At 38.4% G+C, this 22,275-nt stretch overlaps 1 protein-coding gene across 6 annotated transcripts in view; it reads left to right on the top strand.

Annotated features, from left to right (window-relative positions):
- Positions 1-2,095: 2,095 nt before the first annotated feature.
- Positions 2,096-22,275, top strand: part of SLC25A12 (solute carrier family 25 member 12) — a 65,403-nt gene continuing 45,223 nt past the window's right edge. For 2 of the 6 annotated variants that reach the window (XM_037911918.2, XM_037911917.2), the window contains exons 1-4: positions 2,097-2,321; positions 3,429-3,482; positions 14,241-14,383; positions 20,446-20,561. In XM_037911918.2, coding sequence (XP_037767846.1) covers positions 2,310-2,321; positions 3,429-3,482; positions 14,241-14,383; positions 20,446-20,561 — 325 coding nt within the window. In that variant the 5' untranslated portion in view covers positions 2,097-2,309. Of the gene's footprint in view, positions 2,322-3,428; positions 3,483-8,032; positions 8,290-9,118; positions 9,281-12,877; positions 13,135-14,240; positions 14,384-20,445; positions 20,562-22,275 lie in introns of those variants that run through there. The other 4 variants (XM_037911919.2, XM_037911921.2, XM_037911922.2 and 1 more) reach the window with 4 other exon arrangements.

Raw genomic sequence — 22,275 nt, 5'->3', positions numbered from 1 at the left:
AGTGTGTCCGTATGGGTGCTCCACTACCCGCATTCCTCCCTTCTGCTTCAGAGTTCTTATATATGAGCTCTGAGGTAGAGAAGGAACTGAGGGCAGTTAGCCTGCACAGCCGGATATAGCAACAGAGCACAGCGTGAGATGAGGAGAGCACATGTGCGAGCCAAACAGACACTGCAACCAAAAATCTCTGATTTGAAGCGCAGGGATCCGAAGACACCCAGAGTGGAGCACCCACAGGGACACATCTCGAAGAACCTCAGTTACTGCACAAAGTGAGTAACCTGTTCTGGCCCTATCCCTTACAACTCTCAAGTGTTTGCTGAGAAGTGACTATCTATCTTGAGCCATTACTTTCCCTTCTTGACTTGTTCACCTAGATAGCCCTCTTGAGTGATCCTAAAATATTAATACAGTAAACATTCTAATAACTAGGTCAACATACAGTGTTTATAAATTATTACAGAGCAGCTCCAAATCTGACACAAGGTATATTAGCACAACTGATGTGAGGGGGAAAATGTAATGTGCCTACATTATTTTAATCTAATCTAATCTGAGATTACAAAAACTATTATGCATTAATAATAATTATATGGTTATTGCATGGTAATGAACTAAAAGTGGGCTGTGGGAATTTGTCATTGAGCTGTAGCCTGACAAAGTTCCACTCTACCATAAAAGTAAAAGTAAATCTACTTTTTCAATTACCCTTATATCACAGCAGAGGACCTATGGCTTTATCACACTGTTTATAAACCCCAAACTCCTATCTACTGTAGTTGGAAATATTTGCGTGTATCTTATCTGGGGTTAAAAAAGCAGCAGTCATATATGCTTTGCAAAGAGATCTTATTGGTCACTTTGAAATTTTTATATGGCAAAATCAAAAGTGCATTATTCTCAAACATTTGGTTCCCAAAGGCAGATTGTGAACAAGTTGTCCAAACATAGTGCCATTGTCTCCCTCCTTGAGAATGAGTAGCCTGCATATTTCTTTCAAGTTTAAAGATAGGCAGGCAGCATTGCAAGCATAGGACAGCTTCTAACCAGAAGCTTCTGAATTCCAATCACAACTCCACTGATTACTTTGTGTCTCCATTTCCCCATCCAAAAAATGGGGATAATAATATTTATCTGCCTTGCATGGATCATGTTGCTAGGATTTATTAGTTTAGGGGCCAAATATACCACTTGACGTAAACAGGTGTAATTACATTGGTCTTCAATGGAGTTGCTGCACCTGGTTATGCCAGTAATGAATTTGTGCAGCATTTTACAGATATGAAATGCTACTAAATATAAGTACTAATTATAATTGCTGGAACTATACATGCAACATAATAACAATAATTAGAGCTGGCAAAAAGATTTTTTGGGGGATGGGCAGTTTTTGTCAAAAGTTCAAGTTTTTTTTACTAGATCTACTTATACTGTGATTTGTATAGTGCCTTTAATAAGGATCTTCAAGTACTTTACAAACATTATTAAATAATTTGTGCAACACCCCTGTGAGAGGGCAATGTTATATCCATTTTACAGATGAAATATATAGGGGTTAGTGACTTGCTAAATCACTGATAGAGCCAGGAAGATGACTCCCAGTCAGTCTTTTCTACCTAGTAGATCTTGCTTCCTCTGCACTGCATCTTGCTTAGGTGTAAATGACTGTATAAGGTGTAAGACAGTACAGAGTCAGACCCCTAGAGCAGTTCTCAATCTGGGAGTCATGAACAGATGTCAGGAGGTCAAGACTACCCTAATCTTTCTACACTGGTATAAACAGAGGGGCATCCTGGGGTGGTCACTTTATAGAAAAGGTGATCCAGAGCTCTGGTAGGGGAGGAGAGGAGTCACACAGAGATTTTGAGGTTGTGCATTACTGGGCAAGATCCATACCAAGGCCTTTGTAGGAAAGGCTGGCACCCCCCCTTACTCTTCCCCCGGACCACCAGCATCTGACCTAGGTCAACTTCCTCACAGCCCTGTCTGGCAGGCGCTAGGCGGTCACAACCGCAGGGCTGGCACTCTTGCCTCGCTCAAGACCAGTGTCCTCCTCTGGGAGGTGCCCTCCCGCCTCACTCCGGCCACTCTCCTTCCGTGGGGACCGCTTACTGCGGCCACAAGGTTCAGGCGGGCGCCCGCTGCCTGGCCAGCCGCCGGCGGGGCCCAGCACCACGGCCCCTGTCCCAGCCTGTTGGCGCAGGGTCCCGGCAGGGGGGGCTCATTAGCATAGGGCCGGGCTGCGGCGGCGCGGCTGGCTGGTGGTAGTGCCGGGCTGGCAGCTCCTCCTCCCCCTCCCCGCGCTCAGCATGGCGGTCAAGGTGACTCTGCTCCTCCGTCGCTTGTTGCATAAGGAGCCGGGTGTTTCGGGCGGCCCCTTCGCCGCCAGTTCGGGGCTATGCGGGCAGGCGGGGAGCTGGCGGCGGCTGCTGCTGCTGCCGCCCCTCTGTGGGCCTGGTACCCGGCAGCGGCCCCCAAACAGCAAGGGGGCAATGGGGGGGAGGAGAGCGCCCCTCACCCCGGGGGAGGAGAAGGGGAGACAGCCTCCACCCCGGGGACAGGGGCGTGTAGTGGGAAGGAAGGAACCAGCTTTGGGGGGAAGGGTCCAGCGGTTGGGGGATGGGAGGGAGCTCGGGATGGAAAGGTCCTGTGGTGGGGGCAGGGAGCAGCCCTGGGGGAAGGGTCCTGTGGTGGGCAGTGGAGGGTGAGAGCACCTCTGGGGGGTATTGAGGGTGAATAGAGGAGCTCTTTGGGAAGATGGGAGTTTTACAGCAGGAGCCTGCAGAGCAGTCTTCAGCTGGGGGAGCACAGTTGGGGTGGGGGAGTTCTCAGAACAGTGTATCTCACTTGGAAAAATATTGATGATTCTTGTTGTATGTGTTTGTTGTTCTGTTGCACGTAGTCAAGCCAAAGGTGTTAAAATGTGTTTGCTTAGTGTGTTTTTAGCCTACAGGTGTAGCCTGGATGCTGGTGCATGTGCTTGAACTTTTAAGCGTCCCAAGGTCTTCCCAACTGTTTGTCTAAACTAGAGTGTGGTCATGTTTTAATTCAAGTTAACTAAGACAATTATAAATGCAAGTGGAGACACTTCACAAGTGTTAGTGATTTACTGCAACTCCTTCTGCTAAGGGCAATTTCTACCATTTGGGGCACTGGAAATACTGTTGCTTCTGACATTTGAGCCTGTTTCACTGTCTCCCTTATTCTCAGACAACAGTTACTGAGTTTGACAGCTATCACTACTCCCTGAATTTTTTTAAAGTTAAGCAATAAAAACTTAGATTTTAATGTTTGGGATTCTGTTTATCAGTTAGATAAGAGAGCTGACATTTATTACCCTTATCAGCATAGATTGCATGAGGATTCTCTATACTATAAGTCAATTACCCAGCTAGTAAAGCATTAACTTTCTTTTCTTGGCTTTACAGGTGCAAACAACCAAAAGAGCAGATCCCAATGAGCTACGGAACATATTTTTACAGGTAAACTGATTTATTTGATTGACAGTTTTTTCTTTAAGGGTATGTCTTCACTACCAATGTTAATGTGCCGCCGCGGCAGCGTTTTGACGTGGCTGTGTAGTCGCGGCACCAGCGCTGGGAGAGAGCTATCCCATTACTGTAAAAAACCACCCCCACAAGTCAAGTAGCTACCACCGCTGGGAGCGTGGCTCCCCAGTGCTGGTGCACTGTTTATACTGCCACTTTACAGTGCTGAAACTTGCATTGCCCAGGGGGGTGTTTTTTCACATCCCTGAGCGAGAAAGTTTCAGAGCTGTAAAGTGGCAGTGTAGACAAGGCCTAACTCTTGATATGCCCTGATATGCTAGGGAGGGACGGTTGCTATGGAGAGTGGTTACCATGGAGGGCGGTTGCTATGCGGGGCGGTTGGTATGTCAAATGTATGACACACGTTTTATGTCACACTCACTAAGATCTTTAAAGTTCACACTGTTTATATTGTATGTCTAAAGGCCCTTTGAGGTTTGAGTGGCATTAAGGTAAACCGATACTGAAACAAGTTATGGCTTAATACTTCTTTCCTTCAAATATTTTTGAAATAGTTACAACATTTCCTCTACAGCACAAAAACAAAACCCCAAACCCTAAGCCTCATTATTTTTTTAAGTTATACTTTTCAAGATAATAAAAAGCTCTACCTTGAAAGTGGTTTTATACTGTAGATCTTACCTTAAGGATAACTTAAGGTTACAACTTGTGTGTGTGTGTGTACTAGTCTGTTTACATCATGTCACTTTCTTAGTAAAGGGTGTCCAAATTGGTATGTTTATATTGAATTACTGGAAACTTTTTTTCTTCCTTCCTCTCTGATTTCCCTCAAGCCATCAGAAAGATAATTCTAAAAGGAAAACACGAAATTATGAAAGTAAGATTTTGTAACAAGATTGATGTGATCAAATGTGTCTTTGGTCCTTGATTGTGTCCCTTAATATTTTAAATATCTTTCTATGTAAAGATGATATTTCCCTTACATTCAGTAATTCTCAAGTAAAATACTTTAGCTAGAATACAGGAAATGAAAGTAATTTTAAATTAAGGAGTTCCCCTGGAAATAAGACAGTAATAACACAAGTCACCTTTATGTCACCCTTGACAGTGACCTTTGATGCTGTATTATCAAGTTCCCAGATGTAATAAGCAGCCAAGAGACCCTTTTGGCTGAGAGAACTAGTTATATCTAACCATCACATTTTTTCATAGACGGTTAATTTGAATACAGGAGTGGGTGCTAAAAATTGCAATGTTGTATTCAAATGATTGTCTAATTTTTTAACATCAGATATACCCTGTAAAGATTTTTCCCCAGCATAAAAGCATAAACGGGATGTGTAGTATTTAGTTTTAAAGAATAAAATAGTTAAGTATTAATTTATTGAAATACAAATGAGTCTCAGATATCTAAAAGCTCTTTTATTGGCTTGTGGACTTTGGTAGTTAGACCGTCAAAAAAACATTTTGCAAGTCATACAAGACTTGAAACATGATTGGGTTGTTTTCTGACATTTGGCATATTTAACTTTTTGCGTAATCTTATTCTGTTCAACTGGAATGCTTTGCATAACGCGGAGCATATGTGATTCTTGTCTTATGTTGTGTTTTGAAGTAGGAGTTTTTGTTGCTGAAGTGAAGTAAATTATTTGAAACCCTTGATTTAAGTCATGTATGTAGTATTTTTATCCTTACCGTGATGCTAAATCTGTAAATTCTCCATATGAAGTTAAATATTTTACTGTCACGTTGGCAGTTTATTGTTTTTAAAAAGCCTTAATTCCACAAGTTCTACAATAGATATGCAAACCACCTTGTTTTGTGCACATGAGAAATGAAGATATAATGGCTGCCATATTACTTTTCTTGAATAGCTGAAACTTGCAATAAAAAAGCTATAGGAACTTAAACATTTTAAATTGTACTCCTGTTTAGAGGTACACCAAATTAAGAAAAAGTTATGGTCATAGAAAGAGATAATCTCCTGTTTCTTTTTGATAATTTGGCAAATTACACAAGTTTGAAATCCTGTTCATGCTATGTTGGTAGGTTATAAATAAATTTATATTTTTTTATCACAACAGAAACCCTCCAGACAAAAAAGAGTAGAACTTTGTTGAGAAATATTGTTAGTGTTACAACACGTTTCATGGGTCAAATATGTTGTGCTCTTTGCTGAGGGTGCAAGTCTGTTCCATGTTGTTCAGCTAAAGGGCATGCATTCCTGCCTAAATTTGGCTTCCCTTGAAAATAGACACAAGTAACGATGAGGATCATGAAGAGGAAGAGAGTTCATATGTTCACCTTGCACTGTGGTACAGGGTGTCCTTATCCTTCCTCTTGTTCACGTGGTGCATTCTCCTAAATGTTACCATCCAATTCACATGAATATATTAGTGTGTATGCTGTGCATATTAGAATTTGTGAAGCTTGGTGTAAGATTTTATTGTTTAAATTATTAAAGTGTTAGCAGAAAATTTTTATTTTTAGAGTATAAAAGCATAAAGGAACAAAACAAAGGAGAAGTTGAAATGGAGAGCAGGAGGGATACGGGTCTCTTTAGGACAGTGTTTATCTAATCTCCTGGTGAACCTCCATTTTTTTCCCTAGAGGAGATGCAGTTAAATGTGGGAACTATCTGGTTGAATGAGTCCCTGTCTGCTGAATCCAAAATGGAACTGAACCAGTAAGGAGGAAAAAAGAACATGCTACCCTTTTCCATTTATTTAAAACACAGTACAGTTTTTTCCATTAAAAGTCCATTTTCTCAAATCTATTGCACCTGATTTAATGAGAATGATGAGAGGGATACCTGTGAATTTTTTCTTCTGTCAAGGATAAAGTTTGGAGGAAATATTAATTTAGGCTGAAAACCAGTGTGATGGCATCTAACTGTGTGTTAAAAAGACAGACTGTTCTTAGCTTAGACATGTTATGTTGTGGTGGTAGAAAACAAGATGTTCAAATTAATCAAATGCTCAATTTTGAATTATCCTTTTTATGTGTGATAAGAATTCTCTTTTGCAAAGAAATAATTTGGAATTGAAGAATCTATTTTAATTTTAGTATAAAATTTAATGTGTAATGTAAATTTATTTTAATTTTGGGGTAAATTAAATAACTTCTTAATAAAATATAGATAAATATAAAAGAATATATGTATCAGAGTTTAGTCAAACCTTTTATTTTTTTCATGCTAAGAGATCCTTGCCTTATAGGTTGCATCGCAGTAAGGTCACTTAGGGCCAGATACTCTGAATTTATAAATACATGCCAAAAGTGAAAGGCTTACTTACTTTGTCACTCCTTATTATGTTGGCTTTTTGCCAGCAGCCTTTCTAATTATCATGACCTTCTCATATGGAGCTGAGAATTATCTATCAGATAATGGTTCATTCATTTGTATCAAACATAAATTCCAAAACAGATTATTTATTGTAAAATAATTCACAATTTAATAAAAATAGTTTGATTAGTTTTTAAAGAAATAGGATAATTATGTTTACAGTATTATATGCTTAAATGTTTACTGTCTTTCATGTGTCCGTGACTGCGTGCTTCCTCTTTTATAACTGAATTCTGCTGCTATTGTGAATATTTTCAGTATCCTGTATGTTCTGTGATCTTGCATATGCAGAGTTTACTGTGGAATGCACTCCTTACAGCGGAATCATGCTTCATAATCTAAGGTTTTATTATTTTAAAATGGAAAGGGAACCTTAAGAAGGTGTTGCAAGGATGTTTGCCTGACTTTGCCAAATATGCAGGAACCCTGAAACAATAGCTCTGATAAAGTTTGAACTATCCTGTTTATTTTAATGGAGTGTTAATTCTTAAATATAAGACAACAGTTTATTGTTTGTCTTATGGTGAGTCCCACATGCCCCAGTCAAAATAAGGGCCCATTTTGCTAGCTTTCGTAAAATACATAGACAGATGCAGTCCCTGACCCCAAAACTTTGCAGTCTAAGACAAGACACAAGTAGATGTAACAAACAAATAGGAGATGATTGATGAAGATAATAATTATAGGTTTGGAGTCATTTAAAGTTGTTTGTTTTTTTTAATTATAAGGGATAAATTTAAATGTTAGCTTTTAACCATGTCACTGTTGATAATTTTAACAGCAGTATACATCTACTATTCTTCTTATCCCACAGTCCCAAACAATTCCTACACTTTCTCTGGAGCCAAAAGCCTTGCCTTCCTCTTTCTCAGATTTTGAAACTCCCAGCTTCTCTGATAACTTCTGTTATGGTTGGTCAAGACAAAAATATATTTTCAGTACAAAAAGCTATGAAACATTGAAGACTAAAAATGTGGACCACAGCTTACAGTAAGGTCAAAAGAACATCCTATCATGTAAATTAATTGTAAAGATGGGATATCTCAGTATTCATCTCTCTTTGAAATGTACGGTGAATGGTGGAGGAACAAGCAAATGGCCTTATGTTAATTTGTATAGCTAAGTACCCGTGATGGACCTCTTTCAAAGTCATCCTATAACCTTTTTGTTCTCTAAGGAATTCCAACTTGTCAAAAGACATGAAATTTTATAAAAGATCCTTGGGTCGTGATTCTGTCATCTCGGATCTGCTTAAGCTTCATCAGGGGAAGTTTGAGTTGCAACACTGAGATCCCAGTTATTCTAGTACTCCCTGAATATGATATTTGTACATTGGACTATGACCTATGAACTGAATTCTAAAGGAACTCTTTGCAACTACAAAGCTCACCATCTCTACTACGAATCTGAACCTCAAGAATTGAACTCATGTCTGTATGTATATTAATCTTTTTACCATACTTCTCTCTGTTTTTTAATAAATTTTAGTTTAGTTAATAAGAATTGGCTGTAGTGTGTATTTGGGTAGAATCTGAAACATTCATTAACCTGGGAGGTAATGTGTCTGATCCTTTGGGACTGGTAGAACCTTTTCTTTTATATGATGAAATAAGATTTACAGAAATATTCATCATATTTGATGTGGGTCCGTGGAGGGAGGCCTGAGGCTGGATCACTTTAAGGGAACTGTGTTGTTTGGACTTCTGAGTAACCAATACGATAATAAAGAAAGTCTTTTATGCTGGCTTGGCGAATCTAAATATTGGAATATCCAGCAGCTTTTTGGGGTTTCGCTGCCCCATTCTTTGCAGTTCACCCTAATTGAGTGACCATAGCAAACTCCCCACTAGGATCCTGGTCATAGTGGCGTAGTCGTTCTTGGATACACATTACCACAGGTTAATCGGGTTTTTGGATCAGAACCACACACTTGTCAAAATTTAATTTTGATATTGGGAGAATTTAAGGGTTAAAAATCAGTTACAGTGAGCGACCCATGATCAAGATGCCTGACGGAAAATGCCTGGAAGTATTGTGCTTACAGAGAGGGTTGTATTTTAAGCAAAAGGCCCCAGAGCAGGAACTGGAAGATCTGTTAATTGCCAGTGATAAGGAAGCAGATCCTGCAAAAATGCTTGCAGTGAGAAACCTGCAGCTAGAACTTGTACAAAAGCAAAAAATAGCTAATATGGAAGGAGAAGCTGCTGAAAGAGAGTGCCTGTGTTTTGAACATGAACAAAGAATGGCATATATTTGATTGCAGGAACTAGAAGCTAAGGCAGAAGTGGACAGACTTAAGCTCCACCTCCATAAAGGAACAACAGGAACTGTATCATCCTGGAAAGCCAACTCCTCTCAACTGTGAAGACGGGGATAGAATCTATCCAGTTTGTAACAGTGTTGGTGTGTTGTTTGACTCTAAACAGTTGAGTATGTGTAAACAAATTTACCCCACCACTGCCACATTTTATGTAAATAATTTTACTCTGACCTCGGGTGAAGGTAACCCCATAACTTGTGCAGAGAATGTAAAAGTCAATCGTAAAAGCTGTTTAGGGCAAATTACAGCTAACATTACTCTTGTTAAAAGAGATTTTTTCAAAGAAGATGATTATTTACCAAATTAGAATATGAATATTGTAATCCTCTATGAGTTTACTGTAAGTATGCCTTTAGCCAGAATCCATCTTGAATGGAATGGTGTTAAACGTGAAGTTATAGCTGGTGGAAAGAAGTTATTGCCTAAGGCTCTTTTGATTGGGGATGATATTAAAACTTTGTTCAGTCAAGTTGATGACATAAACCAGTCACAGGAAAGAAATAATCCTGAACCTGTGTCTACTAGGGGCAAGGATTTACCTATGGAAGGTTTCTCCAAATGTTTGTATGAGGAAGATAGCTGTTTATCTGTGCAAAGAAGCAGTGCATATGTGGAAAAAATTCCTATTTGTCTGTCTGGTATCTCAGAAGTGAATCTAACATTAGATAAGGCTCAGGAAGATGTTTCTCTAGAGAAAATTAAAGTTGGTGATCAGGTTAAAGCCCTAATTGAGGAAGAAGAGGGTAATTTTTTTATGGGTGATGGGAATGTTGGCTAATAAAGCTTGGGAAAGTAAGCCTGACCCAGGTAAAAGTGATATGCTTAAAATAGCTCAGTGTAATAAGACACTATTTGTAGAAAACAGCAGTTTATATGATAAGGGAGGGAAAGGCAAAGAAAGTTTAGATGAGCATAGGCAGCCTTCTGAGCTGATAGCTTTGTCTAATCAGCAGTTTGGGAAGGCAAGATTAGTGGAACATGAGTATCCCTACACCTTACCTGTTACCAGTGTGGAGAATTGTGACAGTGAAGGAAATGTTTCTGTGTCTGTGAGGGGTAACGACTTGCCTATGAAGGGAGCTATCCCAATCTCCAAGCAATTGTCTGTGAACAGCCATGTGTGCTGGGACAAAAGAAAGGATATGCCAAGCTGTTTGTCTGTTAAAGGGGAATGTTTCTCCAGCTCTTTTCTGTCTGTAAAGCAGACAGTAGAAGCCTGTCAGCCTATGATGGTTGAAAATTTATCAGTTGACCCAGAGCTGATTCTGGATACAACTAAAGCCCAGGAAGGAAGTGTTCCTGAATTTGTGTCTGCTAGGGATGCTATTGTAACTAGGTTGTATCCAGTTAATGTCATAAATCGCTCCCAGAGACCAAGCGATTTTGGTGCTTCTATTTTGCCTGTTGCTAGTATGTTGCTGAGTAAAGATATGACAGCCTTGTCTGATCAGGGTGATATAGCCAGGGCACAAGGAAAGCATGAAGGTAATCTGACTGTGTTACCCACAAACATTATTTTAAAATGGAAAGGGAATCTTAAGAAGGTTTTGCAAGGATGTTTGCCTGAGTTTACAGAGTGGAAACTTGTAACAAGGAAGAGAATGCTTCTAATCTTGTGACTATGAAGTCTAGCCGTTTACCTGAAAGGGCGTTTTGTGAAAATCTTTCTGAGGGGACAGAGATGATTCTGGATTTAAGTGAAACCCAGAAAGTCTGTTGTTGCTCAAGAAAATGTTCCTTTAGAGCAAGCCCTAGGTGAAAAGGCTAAGGGCAGAATTTCTGTGAAAAATGGGTTGTTGCTTAGGAAGATTCCTGAAGAGAAATCTTCAGGGTAGTTTTAACAAGCAGTTCACTGCAACTGATGGGTGTGGAATTGATTTGATAGAGTTAACTCAGGATGAATCACGGGATAGAGAAAGCAACAATTTGTTTGGGAGACTTGTTCCAGTTCCAAACTGCCAGATTCTTTCCGAGTTATATAGATCCACTGACTTTGATTTAGAAAGGCCCAGTGTGGATAGCTTTGAAAAGATTTCAAATGCAATAAAAATTGTTAGGGAATTTAAACAGCCCTATAAGCTTAACCAGCTTGTTGGGGAGACAATGTTGTTGGAACATGAATGTCTCCATGTTGATTCTTTAAGTAAGCAGTCTGTGACTCAGGTACTGAGGAAAGATCTGGTTACCGGGTTACAAGGATGCAGGGGAGAGCAGGCAAACTCTTGACTCCAGATATTTGGGATATGACTTGTAGTCTCTTAGTGGACTTGACATCTGATTACATGTGGAAGCAGAGTTTGGTAATGGAAAGACAAAAGAGTATAACATGCTAGTGAAAATTGATGGTATCTCTTTAAGACAGAGTGCAGCCTTGGAATTGGTAAAGCTTGAAGATTTGAAAACTAGTAAACAAGCTAAGGTCTGTGTTAATGCAAATTACCAGACTGAGGGGGGGGGGAGAAGGGGAGGGGGGGGGAGAAAGACTTGCCCATAGCCATTAGCAAAGATGATGCACCCAGCCAGCCAATGGATTCTGTAACACAAAAGAGTTCAGATTTTGACCCTAGTGGATAGTGAGGAAAGGAAGGATTAAACCTTGCAAATAAAAGCCACAGGTTAACCCTAAAATACCAAAACCTCAAGGAATTGGTTAAACTGAAAGCCTATGTTAAGGAAGACCTGAGGTCAAGAAAAAGCTACAAAGATTCAAAAGGGATATTGAACAAGCTGACCTAAAGAATGATTTGTCTAAACCAAAGGCTTGGCATGACAAAAATAATTGTAAATGTACACGTGATAGAACTGATGTTAATGTTATTGCTAATGGTTGTAACTAGTTTGTTGCTGATACAAAGAACTGTAAAAATGTACAATGTGCATGGTCTTTTGGAAAAGCTCTTGAATGTGTTAAGAGTGGTACATAATAGAAACCTTTATGATTATGCTGTTTGGTTCAACAAGAACACACTTTGTGTTAAAAAGCCTAATAATGTTGAGGCTTCACAGCTAATGCATAGGTATATTTCTAAAACTTTCCAAAGCAGAAAAACCACGACAAGTTTGAACTGCTGTGCACAAAGGGAAACTGGGGTACAACACCTCACAGCCTTCAGGGCTGAATACCAGAGTAAGGGCTCTCTGAAGAACATTAATGGATATGTTAATTTAACACATAGACCAAACCCTGGAATCACTAAAGTGTTTCACAAAGTATGGGCTAAGTTTTGGCTGGGGCCAAAGCAAGCATCAATACTTTGGCCTTACAAAAAATTCAATGTAAACACAGCTCGTATCAATGTTGGAAGATCCTTAAGGTGTATCCAGGAGCTCTAATTTCGCCCTTCCACACCAGACTAACGTTGGAGGTGTGACGCATGGCTAGAAAGGGTTAAACATCCTGAAAAATAAACAACCCTCAAAAGACATGTAAGGAGCTAATGTTTGTGTATTTACATATGTATAAGTAGGGTGGACAATGTAATTAATAGTCCCTGTCTGTGCTGTATTCTGATAATTCAGAGGTCAAAAGAACATCCTATCATGTAAATGAATTGTAACATGGGATATCTCAGTATTCATCTCTCTTTGAAATGTACTGTGAATGGTGGAGGAACAAGCAAATGGCCTTACATTAATTTGTGTAGCTAAGTACCTGTGATGGACCTCTTTCAAAGTCATCCTATAACCTTTTTGTTCTCTGAGGAATTCCAACTTGTCAAAAGACATGAAATTTTATAAAAGATCCTTGGGTCGTGATTCTGTCATCTCGGATCTGCTTAAGCTTCATCAGGGGAAGTTTGAGTTGCAACACTGAGATCCCAGTTATTCTAGTACTCCCTGAATATGATATTTGTACATTGGACTGTGACATATGAACTGAATTCTAAAGGAACTCTTTGCGACTACAAAGCTCACCATCTCTACTACGAATCTGAACCTCAAGAATTGAACTCATGTCTGTATGTATATTAATCTTTTTACCATACTTCTCTCTCTCTTGTTTTTTAAATAAATTTTAGTTTAGTTAATAAGAATTGGCTGTAGTGTGCATTTGGGTAGAATCTGAAACATTCATTAACCTGGGAGGTAATGTGTCTGATCCTTTGGGATTGGTAGAACCTTTTCTTTCAAATGATGAAATAAGATTTACAGAAATATTCATCATATTTGACCTGGGTCCGTGGATGGAGGCCTGAGGCTGGATCATTTTAAGGGAACTGTGTTGTTTGGACTTCTCAGTAACCAATAAGGTAATAAAGAAGCTGGTTTGGTGAATCTAAGTATTGGAATATCCACCAGCTTTTTGGGGTTTGGCTGCGCCGTTCTTTGCAGTTCACCCTAATTGAGTGACCATAGCAAGCTCCCCACTATGACCGCGGTCACAAATACCCAAAAGTCTGAAAACTGTTATATCATGAGCAAGTGTAGTATCACTTTTTAATATCTAATGCTTCTGTAGGAATAGGCTCTACATCCTGCCTTTGCAAGGGGATGGGATGAGACTAGACTAGGTATGTTCTGCCTCAGGTTACTGTGGTCCTAAAACCAGGCATTTCCTCTCCTTTTTTTCTTCAAGAAGTTCTAGAATTATAATAATTAAAGGGATAATGTCAAGTTTGTTAATGTGTCCTGAAAAATGGGTAAACAGTGATGTGGCAAAATTTGCAGATAATACAAAACTATTCAAATAGTTAAGTCCAAAGCAGACTGCAAAGAGTTACAAAGGGATCTCACAAAACTGGGTGACTGGGCAACAAAATGGCAGGTGAAATTCAATGTTGATAAATGCAAAGTAATGCACGTTGGAAAACATAATCTCAACTATACATACAAAATGATGGGGTCTAAATTAGCTGTTAACACTCAAGAAAGAGATGTTGGAGTCATTGTGGATCGTTCTCTGAAAATATCCACTCAATGTGCAGCAGCAGTCGTCAAAGCAAACAGAATGTTGGGAATCATTAAGAAAGGGATAGATAATAAGACAAAAAATATTGTATCAATTCAGTAACCGCTAACCTAATCATCCAAATTATGTTATTTTGTTTTCTCTCTTTTTCTCTAGTATGCCACTGTTGAGAAAGATGGAGAGCATTACATGACACCAGGAGATTTTGTGCAGAGATACCTAGGACTATACACAGACCCAAATTATAATCCTAAAACAGTGCAACTGTTGGCGGGAGTAGCAGATCAAACAAAGGATGGGTGAGAACTTTGCTTTCCTTTAAAAGCGTATAATTGGCAAATGATTTAATATGTCTTCTGGTTACTTTATTGCCTTCTAAAACAATATCTTACTATTTGTGTTGCGCTGTATGAGCTTGTTTGTTTACCTAAATAATGAGATTTTTCTCAAATTCAGTAGATAATTTTGTTTCAGATTAGTGAGAATATAGAGTATAACAATTTTTAAGGATGCTTTAACTGAGGGGTTAACATAGTATTTAGGTTATTAATATGGGGCTTAGCCAGAGGCCGTTGTGTATGCCTAACAGAATAGCTACATTTTTGGTTAAAATAAGTTCATCCATTTTTTCATGATTACCTTGAAGAAGTTCATTCTCAGTTTATTCAGGTCCATGATCAGCAACTGTAGAGTCTTTAGCAGGGGCAGGCAAACTATGGCCCACAGGCCACATCTGGCCTGCAAGCCATTTTAATCCGGCCCTCGAGCTCCCGCTGGGGAGCAGGGTCTGGGACTTGCCCCGCTCCAGCCGGGGAGCAGGGTCGGGGGCCACTCCACGCGGCTCCTGGAAGCAGCGGCATGGCCCCCTTCTGGTTCCGATGCATAGGGGCAGCCAGGGGCCTCCGCTCTGTGTGCTTTCCCCACCCCAAGTGCAGCCCCTGCAGCTCCCATTGGCTGGGAACCAATGGACGGGGCAGCGTGCAGAGCCACCTGGCCATGCCTCTGTGTAGGAGCCGGAGAGGGAAATGCTGCTGCTTCTGGGAGCCACTTGAGTTAAGTGCCGTCCAGAGCCCTTCCCCATGCTCCAAGCCCCTGCCCCAGCCCTGATCCCCTTCCCGTCTTCCGAATCCCTTGATTCTAGTCCAGAGCACCCTCCTGCACCCCAATCCCCTCATCCCCAGCCCGCACCCCCAGCCAGAGCCTTCCCCCCCATTCCCGCACCCCAACCCCCACCCAATCCCAGAGGACCTCCCGCACCCTGAACTCCTCATTTCTGGTCCCACCCCAGAGCCCTCACCCCCTCCCGCACCCCAACTCCAATTTTGTGCGCATTCATGGCCCGCCATGCAATTTCTATTCCCAGATGTGGCCCTTGGGCCAAAAGGTTTGCCCACCCCCTGGTCTTCAGTATCCATAATTAAACACAGCTTGGAAAAATAAAAAAGATGTCATGCATTTTCTGTAGTGTGTGGTCTTTATAATACCTCACTGCCACCATTCACAAACAGATCAAACCACTGAGAACCTCTTGGCAAGAGAGACACCAAACGCTTTTTATTTAGGAAGAAAAGTATAACCTAATCAAGATAAGGTTATACTGCACAGAGTTTTTTAATCATTGCTTATGAACAGTAGTCCTTGTTTATAAATTGCTCTCTGAAACTATTTTACAAAATGCCCAGTCTTAAGATGTATGTTATTTTTTTAACCGACTCTGTTCCAAAGTAGCCTTGCCTTCTTGCTCTTTTCCATTGCTGCATGTAGGCATTCCGGTTTGGCATTGTATTGTAGCAAGAAGCATGGATGTTGTTAAAGTGGAGCCAAGAGGTTAAGAAGCATCAGAGCAGAGGTCAAAAATACCATCAGAGAGGAGTGGGCATTTGGTAGAGAAGAGATGGAAGGCTGCTATTAAAATAGAATACAATCTATTTTTTATAGATAAATTTCATTTATTTGAAATTGAAAGCCTCTTATTTTCCTTGGTTCTGTAAGTGTAAGTGTAAATCTGACCCTGGATGGTATTCAGATGGTTTTTGTTTTCCTTTATTGTAGTATTTTAGAATATTTTATTTTATATTTCAAGGACCCTGATCAAGAAGGTTTGGTATCTTCACTTGATAACTAAAATTATCGTTCTATGAAATGCATATAATTTGTGTTAAATAGCGAAGATAGAATTTACTCTGTTATATAGTTACATAATGTTTGTTAAATAAGGTTGCAACATTTCTCCTTGGACTTTTAGGAGGTATTTGATAACCCAAAAAAGTTACATTACTGTCTCTAACATATGGATGTAATGGGATGTATCACCAGCAATATGGCTGAATATACGTATCTTTTTGAAATCATGATCAGTAAACAAGCAAATCTGTAATATTTTGCTTTCTCCCGCAGCTGTTGGTCATCTTTTAGAAGTGTGTTTATTTGAAGAGTGGTTTTATAAAAGGACTTTTTGTACAGTTAGGAATCAAGAGTGTCTTTCACTTCTTATAGCAGACCCTCAGACTGAGAAATTCCTGTTTTTCTACCACTTTCTGTTTTGTGTGTAGCTTTTTGTTTGGACACTATTGTTCAGAACGAGATCAGTGTATTCATGCAGGTGATAAAATATGATGAAATAATGTGTAACTTACTATCCAGAGTTTGGATTTTTACAGAGACAGAAGAAGTTGGAAGGCAGCCAAGGTATTTGAGCATTAACTTGTCCAGATTTAGCTTGCCTTCTCAGTTTTTGAGCATTTCTTTGCTCATTGGCTAATGGTAATTTTAGCACCCTCCATGAATAAAGGCCAATATTTCCAGCCTTATATATGCCTACTGTGAAAAAGCAAAACCTCCACACTTGTTGCAATAAATGTAGTTTACATCTACTGATCATTAAATCTGCTGCTTAAAATTCAGAAGAGCAAGTACTTATAACATCTTATTATTCCACCTTCACTAGTGTTTGGATTTTTGTAGTTGCGAGGTTTCATATCAAAACATTCTCAAAATATGAATAGGACTAGTAAAATATGGTTTATATCTTGATTGGTATTTACAAATTAATGCAGTATTCTCTAATTTTCTATTCACTTACGGTTTCATTTTTATGAGGCTTGAGCCTGCTCTCCAGAATATGACAATCTACACCTTGGAAAAAGAGCTCACTGGTTAATTTTTACAAATTACAGAGTGAAGCATGCTGCATATTAGAGGGCAAAAATTACACCTTTACCCCGATATAACGGGACTCAATATAACACGAATTCAGATATAACGCAGTAAAGCAGCGCTCCGGGCGGGCGGGGCTGCGCACTCTGGTGGATCAAAGCAAGTTTATAACACGATTTCACCTATAACGCGGTAAGATTTTTTGGCTCCCGAGGACAGCATTATATCGGGGTAGAGGTGTATCTCTAAAATCTATTTTAGATTATTTAACAGGATACAAAAATGTGATTAAAATAATCTTGCTTGCATAAAACTAATCTTTTTTCAAATTTACTAGTAGGCATTTTAACTTTCTTTTTTAATGCTTTCTTTAATACCTCTTTCTCTTCCACTCACAATTTAAGCAATTAATGTTGTGTGCTTGAGATTCTTAGTTGACTGGGTCTAGAAAAGTGTTTCTTTTCTCTTGTTGCTATCATCCAAAATTGGTGGGAGATAGGAACTCAGAGTTGGATTTATTTAGGAGTCCTGGGTTCAGATCCTAAAAGAGTCACAAATGAAAATGCATTTGGTTTTGTCCTAGTTTCTAATTCTGATTCAGATGCAGAACACTGTTTAATCTGATCAGTAGTCTCAGTTCAGGAAAACGCATAACTAAAATAGGATTTCCCTAGGCTAAGGTGGAGTTCCGTTTTCAGAATTATGTGAGACAATTCACAGAGCACCAGACTGCTGCATGCTTCGTGTCAAAGCGTTATTTCCTCACTGTTAAAAACACAAAATTAATCTAGAAATAAATGTGATCAGGGAACAGAAAAAATAAGGATATGATTCTATATCATATTTGCTTGTGAGGGATGTTTGAAATAGTAACTTGGTGTTATAAATAACTTTTTGTTCAAAAGTAGAAGTTATTAGAAAAATAGGATGATGTGAATTGCAACTTAAATGTGAAGTTTTAGTTGTACAATTAAAAATAAAATGACTATGCATTATATGCAAATAACTGATTATGTGATGGGGAACTATTATTGTGTGATCTGGAATACAAAATATTTGGACACTCAGTTGTCTGAAACTGCGCCTTCCGGAATCTTCAGATCTATATTTATCTCTAGTCAGGATTTTCTCATGTGAAAGATTTATTCTGTCCCTATATGGTAACATCATCAGGTTTATCCCTGAATTTTTTTTCCAGAAGCATATTCTTTTGTAGCCTTCATTGTGAGTCTTAGATAACTGTATTATTTCTACAGGTAGTTTCATTTATAACATTATTAATTACTTTAGTCTACAACTAAATTGTAATAATACATTACGCTTTTCAGAGGATCTAAAATTGCTTTACAATGTTTAGGTAGGTATTAATGTATCTTTTGTGTACACACACACAGAGCTGAAGCGACTACCCATAGTCACACTGCAGATCAATTGCAAAATCTGGGAATAGAACCAAGGTCTTCTGAATAACCATTAACTAGTCTGCCCCTAAAAATTAAGTTCTCAAGTTTTAAGTAACTCAAGAAGGATTAACAATCCTAGAAAAAATGGTCAAGAATAACCAAAGTTTATGACAGTTTTGGAAAAAGATGGAGTATTTGGGTACCAGTTTGCTTTAGGTGCACCTTAGAAAGGTTTTTGTAAAAATAGTTGTTCTGTCCTTTAGTTTGATACGTTTGTCATTTTTCTGGGATTGAACTCAGCAGCAGCAGTGTTTGGCTTTCTTGGTAGAGGGCTCCTTTTGAAACCTCCTTCAGTTGGTGCTCTCCCACAATCCAGAACTGATGGTCTTCAGAGCACAATGCAAGTTGTATATATTTGGTTCAGCTTCTTGTTTACTTTGTCCCACAGTTTGGCTATCAACCTATTTAAAAGATGTTGTTTCTCAGGGGCTAAAATCTAATTTGCCTATCTTTAATGTGGAGTAAATTGTGTGTTGTGTAAGACTGGATGGTAGTCTGTCCTTTGGGTGGATGTAACTGTGTTGGTAATTGCATAGCTCTTGCTCCCATTCTAATTTTTCTTGGTTAAATCTGATAAATAGAACCAGGGCCCTTAGATTTCAACTTTTCCAAAATCATCACCTTGTGGAAGAAACTCATTTTTGTAAATTGTTAGAAGTGGTCTATGATAGAAATGTCAAAGTTGAGATTTTTCCTGTTTAGTGGCCCATAATGTTTCTAGATTCTAGTTCAGTGGGAATATGGAAAGTAAAGGATCTTGTTATAAGGATCTGCACTTTGGTTAGTGTATGTATAAGGGCTAGATGAACTAATGGCTACTATGGCCTAATCCATTAAACTGTTTCATAAAATATGCATCTGTTCAACTGGGGTCTTCAGACATGAACAGTCCCAGTGCAAAATAACTGCTATGAACTGAGTTCATCCTTCAGCATTGAGAGTACTGGAAGGCTATATTTTGTAAATTGAGATCAATAAATATTTTTTTGAGACTTCTTACCTTGACAGTCTGCAAAAATGTTATGCATGTTTCTTTATTGCTATAGATGCAGTTCATTTTTGTGGTTTAAACTTATTTCGGAGATTACAATGAAATAAAAAAATACCTAATTGATGTTAAAATAAAGTAGATAAAGAAATTAATGATGGAATGTGAATAAAATGGGCTTCGTGCTATACTGCAACTATTTTTCTAGACACCTGCTAATCTGAAATTCAGAACTGTAGCAGTTATACGTGTTTTGCTTGCTTAATTTGAAAAGTAGTGTATTATTTCAGTGTTCTTAAAAGAATTTCAAGGTGTGTTTATATTCTGCATTTTGCGAGGAAAATCTCATTTTCATCTGTATGTTGGTTCATAAAAAATCCAACTTTTTCTGGTACAGCATGTATATTAGCAGTGGCAACCCTCCAAATTTCATTTCAGCAGAAATGCTTTGTTACTTCACACTTTGTAAATCCAAGTAGAACAGCACTTGAAAAATAATTATGAAGTATTAAATACTAGGTTCACACTGAGAGTTGTGTCCACAGATCTGAATGCAATTGGAAACTGAGTCACAGGGGTTGTGACTTCCCTAAGGCGACACAGCACATTTGTTCCCATTTTTAACATAGAATCAGGTTTCTTGTCACCTGTTCTTAATCACTGGATTGTGAAGCCTTCCAAATTATCAAACCCCAACCTTCATGGCCCTTGTGAATATCTTTTAAAGCCTTTAACTTCTGTTTTTCCTTTGTAGGTTGATCTCCTATCAAGAATTTTTGGCATTTGAGTCAGTTTTGTGTACTCCAGATGCAATGTTCATTGTTGCTTTTCAGTTGTTTGACAAGAGTGGCAATGGAGAAGTGACATTTGGTAAGAATACTCTCAGAAAGCATTTTAACAGATTAAGGTCAATAGTATCGATAGCAAGAATGGCCAAGACTCCCTGGAAATCTAACCGGAAATACATATAGTTCTGCACATACAGTACTGATTTCCTAAAAGGGTATCTATAGGTAAAATTTGTTTTCATTTTTTCAAAGTGTTGGTTAGAACACAAGCGTAAGAAATCCAAAAATGTAATTACTATACTTTGTTGAATCATTGACTCTTACACATTCCTAAAATAGGTGGTGCAAAACTTGCTTGTGCAGGACTGTCCTGAAACATAGTGAACCATGGGTACTAATTCCTTCATTCCTGAAGGGATTTTTGTAAGAAGTTCAGGATCTCCAGGTACCAGCTTTGGAGAACTGTTACTACATTTATTGAGAAGATAATAGGGGTTGCAGATAGAAATGAAGATGTTCTAATTCATGTTTTAGAAATCCCAATTTAATTTTCCTGTTTTAGGGACAAATTCTACTCTATCTTATATGGGTACAACTCCTGAGCTGAACCCATGTAAATAAGAGTGGAATTTGGCTTTTAGACTTTTATTGTTACAGTCTAATTTTTATCACTGAGTAAGAACTGAACTGAACAGGATTCTGTAGGTGAAAGAGTTTCATTTTATCATGTTACTGAATAGGTAAAAGCTTACTGATTATAATAGATTGTAGATTTGTTATTTAATGTTAAGCTAAAATGTATATTTAGATTAGAAAACATTTAATGCTGAGAATTTTAATACATGGAGTGCGAAATGTTAATTTTATCCAAAAGAATAAAGCTTTCAATAAAGATAATGCAATTTATGCTTGGATTTGTAGCCACTTACTGTCTGTACCAGCAATTTCTGAAAATTTTTGCACCAATTTTTGAAGTAGTGGTGAAACTCAAATCATGCACGAGCCTTTTTCTGAAAAAATATATATAGTATTGCTTGAATCATTACTCGTATAAAGTGACATGATTAACAAACAGGGCAAAATATTAAGCACTCAGGAGCTGCCACATCCTAAAGAGAAATAATATGTAAGAACTTTGTAAAAAGAAAGAGTAAATTCAGGTACTAGCTAGCTGTCAAACTGACAAAGCAATCCATTACATTAATTCTCACCAAAAAAGTGATGATGCCCCCATTTCTCACAAATGTACATGAACATAGTCAAGTTGAAACAGCTGGTTCAAAAAATGAGTTAAAAGTAATTTCACAGAGTACATATGCCCTTGTGTCCCTCTGTGCTGATTTTGGTGGTTTTATGGTCAGAGCTTCCTACTGTTAAATTGTGTTTTCCCTCTTCTGTTGCTGTATTAGAGGATCACAAAACAAGGGAAACTGACTAAACACAAAGTGTTGTCAAATGCACAAGGTAATCTCTAAAAATAGATACAAATTTGTCCTCTTTCAATTATTATAACGTTAGTTGTAAAAATACAACTAAAACCAATCTTTCAGATAGAATTGTGATTTTTAAGTTGATATTCCTTTTAATAACAGAGTGCTGTAGGGAAGTTTTATACTACTGTCCCCACCCAGTTCATTACTTTTACAAAATATGCCATAGTGCAATTACTTGTATATTTTATAGTTAGTGGCGTACTGTGAAATGTTTTAAATTCTTTATAATATATGTTTTGTGGTGCGGTACCCCTGACTTTCTGTTGCTTCTTGCTTGGCAGTTTCTCTTGGCAATTTTCCTAT

The sequence above is a fragment of the Chelonia mydas genome, chromosome 11 (assembly GCF_015237465.2).
Source record: "Chelonia mydas isolate rCheMyd1 chromosome 11, rCheMyd1.pri.v2, whole genome shotgun sequence".
Taxonomy (NCBI): Eukaryota; Metazoa; Chordata; order Testudines; family Cheloniidae; genus Chelonia; species Chelonia mydas.
This window is presented reverse-complemented; position numbering and strand designations above follow the sequence as displayed.